This window comes from Aotus nancymaae, unplaced genomic scaffold, assembly GCF_030222135.1.
Source record: "Aotus nancymaae isolate 86718 unplaced genomic scaffold, 86718_ANA_hifiasm-v0.15.2.pri h1tg000062l, whole genome shotgun sequence".
NCBI classification, from domain to species: Eukaryota; Metazoa; Chordata; class Mammalia; order Primates; family Aotidae; genus Aotus; species Aotus nancymaae.
In genome coordinates this window covers 15,355,965-15,368,717 of record NW_026988476.1, presented here as the reverse complement: position 1 = coordinate 15,368,717, position 12,753 = coordinate 15,355,965, and the positions used below count along the sequence as shown (strand labels likewise).

The 12,753-nt window shown below is 36.6% G+C and overlaps 1 protein-coding gene across 3 annotated transcripts in view; it reads right to left on the bottom strand.

Moving 5' to 3' along the window:
* Window positions 1-228: 228 nt before the first annotated feature.
* The window catches only part of TOGARAM1 (TOG array regulator of axonemal microtubules 1), a 116,072-nt gene continuing 103,547 nt past the window's right edge, over window positions 229-12,753 (bottom strand). For 2 of the 3 annotated variants that reach the window (XM_012456288.3, XM_012456289.3), the window contains 4 exons: window positions 7,104-7,293; window positions 5,255-5,474; window positions 2,832-2,918; window positions 229-1,366 (listed from right to left, as the gene is read on the bottom strand). In XM_012456288.3, the coding sequence (XP_012311711.2) occupies window positions 1,101-1,366; window positions 2,832-2,918; window positions 5,255-5,474; window positions 7,104-7,293 (763 nt within the window). In that variant the 3' untranslated portion in view covers window positions 229-1,100. The remainder of the gene's footprint in view (window positions 1,367-2,831; window positions 2,919-5,254; window positions 5,475-7,103; window positions 7,294-12,753) is intronic. The other variant, XM_012456290.3, reaches the window with a different exon arrangement.

Genomic DNA, 12,753 nt, shown 5'->3' with positions numbered 1-12,753 from the left:
TTACATTTTAGAGATGAGAAAACTGAGGCCCAGACCTAGCAAGTGACTTGTCCAAGGTCACACAGCTAATTTCCTACAAAGTTAGACTGATAACCCAGGTTTATTTGTAGGTCAATATCATAACAAGTAGATCAAGTGAAACTGATAGGTTAATACTACATATATATATACTTTTTTTCCATTTTAACATGTACGGAAGTTGGAAAAATAGAACATCTCTCACACATCTACAGAAATAAATCCTTTATTTTATAACACTCCTTCTCTTTTTAAAGATGCATACAGTACTTGTAAGCCCAACAATTCTGAAAAAAGCTATAGAAGACCTGTCACTATTTTTAAGAATTACACAACTGGGCAGCAAAATAACACCTTTATAAATGTGAAAACAAAGAAATAAAAGTTAGTGTTTTCACACAAAAATAGGGAGGTTACATTCAACACGTATTTTAAACGTGCATTTAAAATGTTCAATGTTTTCTAAAACTTTGGTTGTCATGCTTTATTATATCTTGTTAAATTTCACAATTGTGTAGATAATTAAACCCAAAAGGTAAGCAAATATATTAACACAGCAGCAAAACCAAGCCAATACTGCACAATCATATTAGTGGACTGATTCAGAAATACATGTTTTTCACAAATAATATACAAAACTTAGTTTGTGATAACATAGTTCAGTGACTTCCACATTATAAAATAAGGCTGAGTAATGAGACATAGCAGAACATGATTACATAATAAAAAGTGTATTTTTTAATTATAATTCTAATTGTATATATAGGGCAACAAATTGTAGTTTGTATAGAATAGTGCAAATGAGCAGGACTTTTCTCAAAAATATTAAAATTGAATTCATCCCACGTGCTTCAGATTTCATGAGTTCTCATTCATGAATGATATACTTTAGGTTTTTATGTGATGGGTACAAGTGGTAGGGTTGATATAGGACAGCTATGTACTCATAGGCTGCAAATAAAAATAGCCATTGACTTAATTTACTGGATGTCAACTGCAGGCACTGATAATGTAACTTTTAGAAAGTTCCATTTGTCATCATGTAAACACTTTCGTTCATCATACCATATTTTATCAAAGATTCATAATTCATTTAAAATTGTCATATCGAGCAATTCCTCTAAACTCTTTTTGATATGTGGTGGCTGAGATGCAGCCTGATTTAACAGATTCTGACCCATCTGTGCAAAGAGTGCTTTTGATAATTTAGCTGTGGCTGTTCGTATATTTCCTCCAGCTCCAGGCAGAGAGCCACTATTTGTCATGTTTCCTAAAAGATGCCATAAAACAACCAATACTTTCTGTTCTGTGGCATGCGGCTTCCTTTGATAAAGTTCCATAACAATATCTGAAACATAAAAAACAGTGAGGAGTTTTTTTTAATAAACAAGCCCAAGCTCTGCTAAATAAGAAGCAACTAAAATATACTAAGTTTCTTCCTATGCCATTTGTCCTAAAAAGGTAGGCTTCTTAAAAGAAGTAATGTCAGAAACCTTCCTCTCAAAGACTGGGATCTTCAAGTATGATATTAGACTCCCATACAGAACAATTAGTTCAGGCAAAATAGTAAATAGAGAAAATGAACCCAAATTCATCTCGATGTTTTCCAAATGCAGTGAAACAAAAATGTACACATTTGTAATCCATGGACCTTTTATCAAACATGATTTTGAAATAGCAGTTTTCTGTAAGAACCAAAATTTGATTTTAATGTCTTTTTTTTCTGTATTATTTCTACAAATGTAACCAAGTACCCTATTTTTAAGTTTTTTTTCCCTTCTCCTTTTGTGGCCCTTTGTATTAACATTTTGGTAACAAAATAATAAATTCTGCTCTCCTCCTTTCTACTAGACACTCCTTTGCATTGCTAGCCTATCTAATTATGTTTGCTTAGAAGTTCCAGAGACCGGGCTGGGCATGGTGGCTCAGGCCTGTAATCCTAGCACTTTGGGAGGCTGAGGCAGGGGGATCATTTGAGGTCAGAAGTTCATGACCAGCCTGGCCAACATGGTGAAAACCTGTCTCTACTAAAAATACAAAAATTAGCTGGGCGTGGTGGCAGGTACCTGTAGTCCCAGCTACTCAGGAGGCTGAGGCAGGGGAATCGCTTGAACCCAGAAGGCAGAGGTTGCAGTGAGCCGAGATTCACACCCCTGCACTGTCGCCTGCACTCCCTGTCAAAAAAGTTTCCAAAGACTGAATCTGCATCTTGAGACAATTCAGGTGCCTATGGAATTCTCCCCCACCAGGAGATTACCTCAAGACTGTGGTGCTAATTTACAGCCCAGTCCAGCCTGAGATTGCACTAGCCCATTCACCATATGGGGCAATAACTCAAGATAAGTCATAGGAACAAATCATGTAGAACTGTACTGCCTGGCCCACTGTGTGCCCTCAATGCAAAACTTCTCCTTCTTAAACCCTAGCATTTTGCCTGAAAATTCTGAAGCAGTTTTGTTAAGGCAGGAGCCTGAACCATCTACCAACTGCTAACTTTGGAAAATAAAGTCACTTTCCTTCCACTGCACCTCATCCTTGTAATTCAATTTTGCAAGTGGCAATTGGCAGAACCTGCATTTGGTTATACTAATAGGAAGACTGAACATTTACTGGAAAAAAAGGGTTAAAATTCTTTTGAAGAAAACTGTTGGGATAAAAATATTAAAAGGTTCTTTTGTGGATCATTACACAATTTATTTCTACTTTGTGGGTAGTTACATTAAGTTGGTAGCTACCCTAAAATTAAATTGAAATAGTCTATCAGTTTATCTTTAGCTAATAAAATATTTCTTTAGAAATTACAAAGTATTTACCAGCAAGCTTTTCCGTCATATCCTGTTTTGCTTTTCCATTTAAAAACTGAGCCTTTGTGCAAAATGGCTGTAGAAGTAAGTAATTGTCTAAACAAAAAGAACAGAGACATATGTTTAAAGAGTAATGAGCTCTTATTTTCCATTACATAGCACTGAACAGAACAAAATTCATTTCTAGGATGCAAATGTGTAACACTTTTAAAATCTACATAGTTAATCACTATTTAAAATTTTCTATAAAACCTTAACATGCCAGGCATGGTGGCTAGCACCTGTAATTCCAGCTTCTTGGGAGGCTGAGGTAAGAGGATCACTTGAGCCCAGGAGTCCAAGGCTGCAGTGAGCTATAATTGCACCACTGCACCCCAGCCTGGGTGACAGTGACGCTCTGTCTCAAAAAGAAAGAAAAACCAAACCAAACACAATCTTAACAGAGTACTATTCTTAAAGCAAATGAGAACTAAAAATACCTCACAAAGTTTTAAAGGAGCTGTCAAGTGGTATTTAAAACAAACAAAAAAAGTACTTTAATCTCCTAGTCATCTTATTCCAAATGGTAGCATAGTTTTATCAAAAAACAGAAAAAGGGAAGCAGTTTTTACATTTATTGAATTTAAGTTTTAATTTTGAAATAATAATAGATACAGAGAAAGTTACAAAGATTATATAGAGGTCCTGTGTACCTTCCACCCAAAGGTTTCATCTTAAATAACTACAATTGACCCTTGGACAACACAGGGGTTAGAGAGGCCCACCCCTGTACAGTTGAAAATCCATGTTTAACTTTTCACTCTTCCAAAACTTAACTACTAATAACTTACTGTTAATCAGAAACCTTACCAATAACAGTAACTGTCAATTAACACATATTTTGGAGTTATATGTATAATATACTGTATTCTTACAACAAAGTAAGCTAGAAAAAAGAAAATCATATTAGGAAAGAGAAGAAAAATACATTTACGGTATTATATTTGTCAATAATGTAAATTTATGTCATCTGTTTATAAGATTAGTCATCTGTCTGAAATGATGGGCGATCACAGCTGCAGACCTCAAGCTACTCAGATATCAAGCAATTCAAATTTATCATGTCATGACTTTCCCCTGCTTATTGGGATCACCTTCCAGCATCACTATTGGCGCTTCATATAGGTCTGATGGTGTCACTTAAAATTTATGATATTATACTAAACCTGATGAAAAATACTTAAGAACCATTAATTTGCCTATGTTAAACCATTCTTGCATCCCTGGGATAAATTCCACTTGATCATGATGAATAATGTTTTTATAGCAAATTGTCCCATGTTCTTAATAGTTCTTTTTTATTAAGTAGTATTCCATGGTATATTTAGCAGTGTATGAGATGTAGTTTCTCTGTAATCTTGTCAGCATTTTGTAATGTCACTATTTTTTATTTTGGCTGTTTCAATACTTGTGTGGTGATCATGGCCTTCACTTGCATATGCATTTCCCAGATGGCTAGTGATGTTGAACATCTTTTCACATGCTTATTTGGCCAGTCATATATACTCCCTTATTTTCCATCCATATAGCCTCATGGTTTAAATACTTCTTCAGGTCTTTTGTCTATTTTCTTATTTGATTGTTTCTTGATGTTGAGCCTTGAGATTTCTTTATATATTGTAGATATGACTTCTTTGTAATATGTTTGAAAATATTTTTCCCAGTCTGTAGCTTGTCTCTTTATCCATTTATTTTTATTTTTTATTTTTTGATACAGAATCTTACTCTGTTGCCCAGGCTGCAGTAAAGTGGTGCAATCTTGGCTCACTGCAACCTCTACTTCTGGATTCAAGTGATTCTCCTGCCTCAGCTTCCAGAGTAGCTGGGATTACAGGAGTGCGCCACCACACCCAGCTAATTGTTGTATTTTTAGTAGAACAGTGTTTCACCATGTTGGCCAGGCTGGTCTCAAGCTCCTGAATTCAGATGATCTGCCCAACTCGGCCTCCCAAAGTGCTGGGATTACAGGATCATGCTTTTAGTGCCATATGTAAAACTTTTCACCAAGTTCTAAGATTTTCTCACATTATCTTCTAAAAGTTTTACATTTAAGTTGTACATTTAAATCTATGATCCATTTTGAGTTAGTTTATTATTTTCTTATTTTTGTATTTTTTCTTTATTTCCACATCATCTCATGCCAAAGTATTGGGTTACTTTTGTATCAGATGTGAGGTTGAGGCAGAAAAAGAAATAAAAGTCAAAGATATAGGAAAAGAAAGTCAATTTAAGAGAACAGAATTTAATTACTAAAAGTAATATTAAAACTATTGAGAAAATAGGAAGTTTTATAATAATATTAAATTTTAAAACCTGAATAACTAGGATTTCAGCATTACAAAAACATGAAAAGAAAGTCAAAATAATTTGAGTGCCAAAGTAAGATTTCTTACCTACATGCTGACTCAGTGCCTGAACAACATTCGTAGCAGCAGTGTAGATGCCTGGATTCTTGGAATTCAGATTGTTATCCACTATTGCTGGAATTAGCATGTTGATTACAGGAGGTAAGTGGTCTCTAAGTAAAGGAATCATTTTGTGCATTGTTTCCAGAGCCACCAGATTTACTTTACTATTAGAATCATGAAGTCGAGATTTAAAAGCATCAAAAATCTGAAAGTAAATTGGTAAAATATTTAAAATAAAATAATGTTTATAGCTACTGTATTTGTAATTCTCTTGGCATTTCATAATATTTCTCATACTTTACTCAGTTTAAATACATAGTCAACATCCTATTTTGCCTGAACTTGAATAACAGAAACTTTATAAAATTTTAGGTACTAAATCTAAGTGTCAACTTCTTGTAACAAAAAGAGAAGGCCTCAAAAATCACCCCAAAAGACAACCTAATAAAGGGTGAAAAAAGTGGCTCAGCAGGCAGATGACTGACTGACTGTAAATATGATAAACATCCTGTTTTCTGGAAGGTGCAGGTTAGCTTAGGTAACTCTAAGAACTTTAGAAAAGTTTCCGTTTTCATCTCTTTTCACACTAGAAGTAGACATATAAGTTGTACTGTGGAGATTTAACCTAGTTTCAGTTTAGGTTTATTGTGAAAATTTTAGATGCAATTTCAGAGTTACATTTGTATTATTATCTCTTAACCTGATAACCTTAACAATAATTCCTTGCTCTTCAGAATCCTTAACTTTCATAAAATATAATAAAGTGAATGCTAAATAATTCTTTAATCATGTCAGATGAGTGAAGAGCTCTCTATGAGCTGAGACTATTCACTAATAATTTCCAATGCTTATTTATCATTTTTCATGTTAAGAATAATCTTCCCAAGAGATCTATTTCACTCAATAGATATCAGAAAATATAACTTTCTGGCTCTCATGACATGGTAATATGGTACTTTTCTTCTGAAAACTGAGACAATACCACTAGAAGTGAAGAGTAGTTATGGTATGTTTGCCAAGTATAATGCACATTATACAAATTTAAAATGAAATTTAATTAATAAATTACTAATAAAATTAACTGAACTAAATTCTGATGAAGCAAAAATAATCCATGCTCTGATATGATGAATATTTATTAATATTTCCCTTTCTTTTGCTTGTCTTCCTAAAGATAAGTACATAAATCAGTATATAGAGATTTCTAACCCACATATGAAAAGTTTTAATATCTGTTCTAAAGCAATATCAAGTCTCTTATGTGTCTTTGTTTTTTTAAAAAATATTTATTGATTAATTCAACATATATTTACTAAGTGACAGGTTCTGAGAGCTCTGAGAATACAGAAGTTTCAAGGAGCTTACCATTTGTGGCAGGATTCAGACAAATAAATAGCTATCTTCTTATTTTGTTTCAGTTACTTTGAGTTGTTCTAGTATGCTTTTAACATAGCAAAACCCAGACAATCCATTCTCTTCACTAAGCTTATTTTAATACTTTAAAATAATATATATGATACATATATTAGTGATTTATTAATTAAATTCCATTTAAAATTTGTGTAATTTGTATATATGTATATAGAGCGAGTATATAAAACACTAAGCTTCAGGGCATTTTTTAAAACTGAACTTTATTTGATATAGATATCAAATAAAAATACATTTTATTTTCTTTTTTGTAGAGACAGGGTCTTGCTATGTTGCCCAGGTTAGACTTGAATGTTGAACTCCTAGCCTCAAGAGATCTTTCCAGCTTGGCTTCCTAAAGTGCTTGGATTACAGGCGTGAGCCACCATACCTGGCCTGTAAATTAATTTTGACAAGTCCTTACCTTCACAATGTTTCCAACAACAAGCTCTTGATTATTTTCGGTATCTGATAAAAGCTGTTTAATCCCATTAATACGATCACGAAAGTCTTTTGCATTTAATAAACCAGTTATGACTTTAAGGTACTCAGCACTTTCTAGGGAATTACGAGGGACTGATTTTCTGGTGACTTCACGAACTTCAGTTACCTCTCTAAAGTGAAAGAAAAGTAAATGTAATTTCATTTGTACTTTCCTAAAAAAACTATTATACAAACACAGTTTTAAAATCTTATTATGCATTCATTTTCCAAAATGAATACAATGAATTATTTTATGCATTCCAAATGCATAAAATAAAATACATAAAGTAATCATTATTCCAAAATGCATTCATTTTCCAAAATGCATAAAAATGCCAACCCGTAGCCACAAGGTCTCCCCAGATTTGGATATTTGCTAGGAAATTTCATAAGAGTTAGTATATAGTTTTACTCATGCCTAAAATTTATTACAGCAGAAGGACACCAAATAAAATCAGCAGAGAGAAAAGGTACATAGGTCAAAGACCAAAGGTAACCAGATCTAAGCTTCTAAGAGCCCTTTCCCAGTAGAGTCACACAGGACACAATTCTTTCAGCAGTGAATTACGACAAAATATGTGAAATGTTATCTACCAACGAAGCTTATTAGAGGCCTTATGTCCAGAGTTTTTACTGGGAGCTGGTCATGTAGAGACTGTCTTCCTAGGACATATCAAAATTCCAGACTCCCAGAAGGAAACCAGGCTTTCAGCATAAACCATATTGTTTGCCCAAACAATTTAGGCACCTTATCAGTTAGGGCACGGTGGGAATCCTCTTCAAATCCTAGGTTCCCATGCCAGCGAAGAGCTAACCATGCAAGCAGCCTTTTTAAGGGACAGCAGTCTCAGGACTACAATGTTAACTTTTTTCTGAACAGGCTCCTTGCCCATTGAGAACTAGATAAATTACCTTGAATCTCTTTCTCAAACCCATCCTCCATAGAAGATTAAGTGAACCACTCTTATGAGGAAAAGTTGAAATCTTTCTAAAACCCAAGTTCCCAGAGGTCAACCAATGGACAATCTCTCTAAGCAGGCCCTTTAAAGAACAGCAGTCTCAGGCCTGCTATGTTAACTCTTTCCTACAAAGTATCCATGTGAACATGCATGGGACAATGAGAAACTAGAGACCAGAAGGAATTATTATGGCAATGATAGTATTCGTAACATATTTTTCATAGCTATAAAGGGGTAACTCAACGTGGCAGATCCAGCTTGTCCATCCCACAGTCTGTGGGATGCATGTGGCCCAGGACAGCTTTGAATGCGCCCTAACATAAATTTGTAAATTTTCTTAAAACATTATGAGATATGTGTGTGTGTGTGTGTGTGTGTGTGTGTTTCCTCATCAGGTATCATTAGTGTTAGTATATTTTACTGTGGCCACGACAATTATTCTTCTATTGTGGCAAGGGAAGCAAAAGATTGGACACTCCTGTTAGATTATCATCCTTTTGAAACTAAAGAGTCATGCAAAGTGACAGGTCGGTTGGTCAGTCGATCTGTCTGTCTGTCTGTCTATCTCCGTATTTATTTTTATTTTTATTTTTGAGACAGAGTCACACTTTGTCGCCCAGGCTGGAGTGCAGTGGCATGATCTTGGCTCACTGCAATTTCTGCCTCCTAGGTTCAAGCAATTCTCCTGCTTCAGCCTCCCAGCTGGGATTATACGCACATGCTACTACACCTGGATAATTTTTTTTTTTTTGTATTTTTAATAGAGACAAGGTTTTGCCATGTTAGCCAGACTAGTCTCAAACTCATGACCTCAAGTGATCTGCCTGCCTCGGCGTCCCAAAATGCTGGGATTACAGGTGTGAGTCACCGTGCCAGGACTATCTATGTATTTTAGATGCAGAGTCTCTCTCTCTCTCTCTGTATTTTAGATGCAGAGTCACTCTGTTGCCCAGGCTGGAGTGTAGTAGCACAATTACAACCCACTCTGGCCTTGAACTCTTGGGTTCAAGTGATTCGTCGACCTCAGCCCCCTGAGTAGCTAAGACTACAGGCACATATCCACAACCAGCTAATTTAAACAATTTTCTGTAGAGATGGGGTCTCACTATCTGCCCAGGCTGGCCTTAAATTCTTAAGAGTCAAGTGATCCTCCTGCCTCAGCTTCCTAAAGCACTGGGACTATCGGTGTGAGCCACTGTGCCTGGCCAGACTGCTACGTCTCAAATAAAATGGTAACAATTACGCTACCACCATGTCTATGACTAGCACTATTAAAATAAGCACTAAGGTTGTCTTAAGGGCAGTAATTAATGCATGACTCAGAATCATCCTGAAAATGGACACAGGATTGTGATCTAAAATGCAGATATATTTATCATTAGTTTTAATTTTTTCAAGTAAATTAATCTAGAGTTAATTTGTGAAATGATTAATCCTATGCAATGAGAAACATAATTAGAAATATTTAAGTTGATATGACACATAAAATGTGAATAAATGAAAAGAGTAAAACAGAAAAAACACCTCAAAAAGCCATCTAATTATTGAAACAAACTGGCCTTCAGAGATTGCTTTTGTTGGTTCAAATCAGTATGGAGTTGATAGTAAAATACAATTAACATATCTTAGTGAGAAAAAGATAAAGTAGCAACAAACTGGAGAGATTCACTAGGCATATAAAATGTAGATAAAATAAGATATCAAGAATAAACACAGTTCATGACAGCATTGTTTATAATACACTGACTATGCAAAGTAAATATAATAATGTATTGGGGGTTATAATATGTATGATGAATATAGAACAAAAGATGAAAAGAGAGTAGAGGAATGCAAGTATATTGTAAGGTTCTTACACTTAAAGTGGTCTAATACTATTTGAAAGTATACTGTGAGACAGTAAAGATGCACATTAGAATATTATAACGTCTAGATCAACCACTTTAAAAAAAGGAACAAAAAGATACAGCTAATGAAGGAAATATATGAAATACCAAAATACATACACACTCACACCCCTACCTCTCATTCAATCTTATAACAAGCACAAAAAGAAAAAAAGGAGGAGGATCCAAGATGGCCAAATAGGAAAAGCTCTGGAGTGCCGTTCCCAGCAAGAACAACGCAGAGGGCGAGTGATCACCACATTTCCAAATGAGTTTTCACTGCCCACAGACCAGGAGATTCCCGGGCCAAAAAGCACCACGTTTCCAGCACGGCTGTTTCAGCCAGTGCCATGGGATGGCACACAAAAACTCACACAAATCTGGGTGGCCGTTTCAACTGGTGCCAGGAATACCTGGGAGACAGAGCTGCCCATTCAACTGAAAGGGAAGGAGTTGAGACAGGGAGCCAGGTGATCTGGTTCGGTGGGTACCCCTGCACAAAACAAGCAATCTGAAATGCTCTGGATTGAGAGTTGTGCAGCAAGCACAGCTGGACCCGGGACAGTCCACCTGGGTGAGGGGAAGGGCATCTGCCACTACTGAGGCAGTCCACCAATACCGAGGCAGTTCTAGCAGTTTTAACTGTACCTCTATAAACAACACCTGAAGGAAGTTCACACAGCAGCTGGGCAGACCCTGCGGCAGCTCAGCAATGCCTCTGCTGGCAAACTGTGAATGAAAAAAGGCAGGAGCACATCAGGAACTTATAAATAAAGCCCCACCTTCCCAGGACAAGAACCTGGGAAAAGAGGAAGTTATGAGTTCCGCTGCAGCAGACCTAAACATACCTGCTCAACAGCTCTGCATGGAATGGAGCTCCCAGCACAGCACTTGAGCTCCTATAAGGGACAGACTGTTCTCCTCAAGCAGCTCCCCGAACCCTGTATACCCAAAGAGACACATCATAAAGGAGAGCTCAGGCCAACATCTGGCAGGTACCCTTCTGGGACGATGATAACAGAAGAAGAAACCGGCAGCAACTCTTAATGTTCTGCATCCCCTATGGGTGATCCCCAGGCAAGCAGGGTCTGGAGTGGACCTCCAGCAGTCCTGCAGCAGAGGGTCTTGTTAGAAGGAAAACCAAGAAACAGAAAGAAATAGCTTCAACATCAACAAAAAGGATGTCCACTCAGAGACCCCATCCGAAAGTCACCAACTACAAAGACCACAGGTAGATAAAGCCACAAAGATGGGAAGAAACCAGCACAAAAAAGATGAAAACACCAAAAACCAGAATGCTTCTCCTCCTCCAAGGGATCACAACTCCTCACCTGCTAGAGAACAAAGCTGGATGGAGAATGAATCTGATGAATTGACAGAAACAGGCTTCACAAGGTGGGTAATAACAAACTTCTCAGAGCTAAAAAAACATGTGCTAACCCAATGCAAAGAAACTAATAACCTAGAAAAAAGGTTAGATGAAATGCTAACTAGAATAAACAGCTTAGAAAAGAATATAAATGACTTGATGGAGCTGAAAAACACAGCACAAGAACTTCACGAAGCACACACAAATTTCAATAGCTGAATCCACCAAGCAGAAGAAAGGATATCAGAGATTGAAGATTGACTCAAAGAAATAAAATGAGAAGGTAAGATTAGAGAAAAAAGAGTGAAAAGAAATGAGCAAAGCCTCCATGAAATATGGGATGATGTGAAAAGACCTAATCTACATTTCATAGGTGTACCTGAATGTTATGGAGAGAATGAATCCAAGCCAGAAAACACTCTTGAGGATATTATGCAGGAGAACTTCCCCAACGCAGCAATGCAAGCCACCATTCAAGTCCAGGAAATACAGAGAACACCACAAACATATTCCTCAAGAAGAGCAACCCCAAAGCACGCAATTGTCAGATTCACCAGGGTTGAAATGAAGGAAAAAAATGCTAAGGGCAGCCAGGGAGAAAGGTCAGGTTACCCACAAAGGGAAGCCCATCAGACTCACAGAGGATCTCTTGGCAGAAACCCTACAAGCCAGAAGAGAGTGGGGGCCAATATTCAACATCCTTAAAGAAAAGAACTTTCAACTTAAAATTTTGTATCCAGCCAAACTAAGCTTCATAAGTGACAGAGAAATAAAATCCTTTATGGACAATCAATTGCTGAGCAATTTCGTTATCACCAGGCCTGCCTTACAAGAGCTCCTGAAAGAAGCAGTAAACAAGGAAATGAACAACCAGTACCAGCCACTCCAAAAACGTACCAAATGGTAAAGACCATCAACACAGTGAAGAAAATGTGTCAGCTAATCGGCAAAACATCCAGCTAGCATCAAAATGGCAGGATCAAATTCATATATAACAATATTAACCCTCAGTGTAAATAAGCTAAATGCCCCAATCAAAAGACACAGACTGGCAAACTGGATAAAAACTCAAGACCCATTGGTGTGCTGTATTCAAGAAACCCATCTCACGTCCAAGGACGCACATAGGCTCAAAATAAAGGGATGGAGGAAGATTTATCAAGCAAATGGAGAGCAAAAGAAAAAGCAGGAGTTGTAATCCTAGTCTCTGATAAAATGGACTTTAAACCAACAAAGATCAAGAGAGACAAAGAAGGACATTACATAATGGTAAAAGGATCAATGCAGCAAAAAGAGCTAATGATCCTAAATATGTTCACACCCAATACAGGAGCACCCAGATACATAAAGCAAGTTCTTAATGACCTACAAAGACAC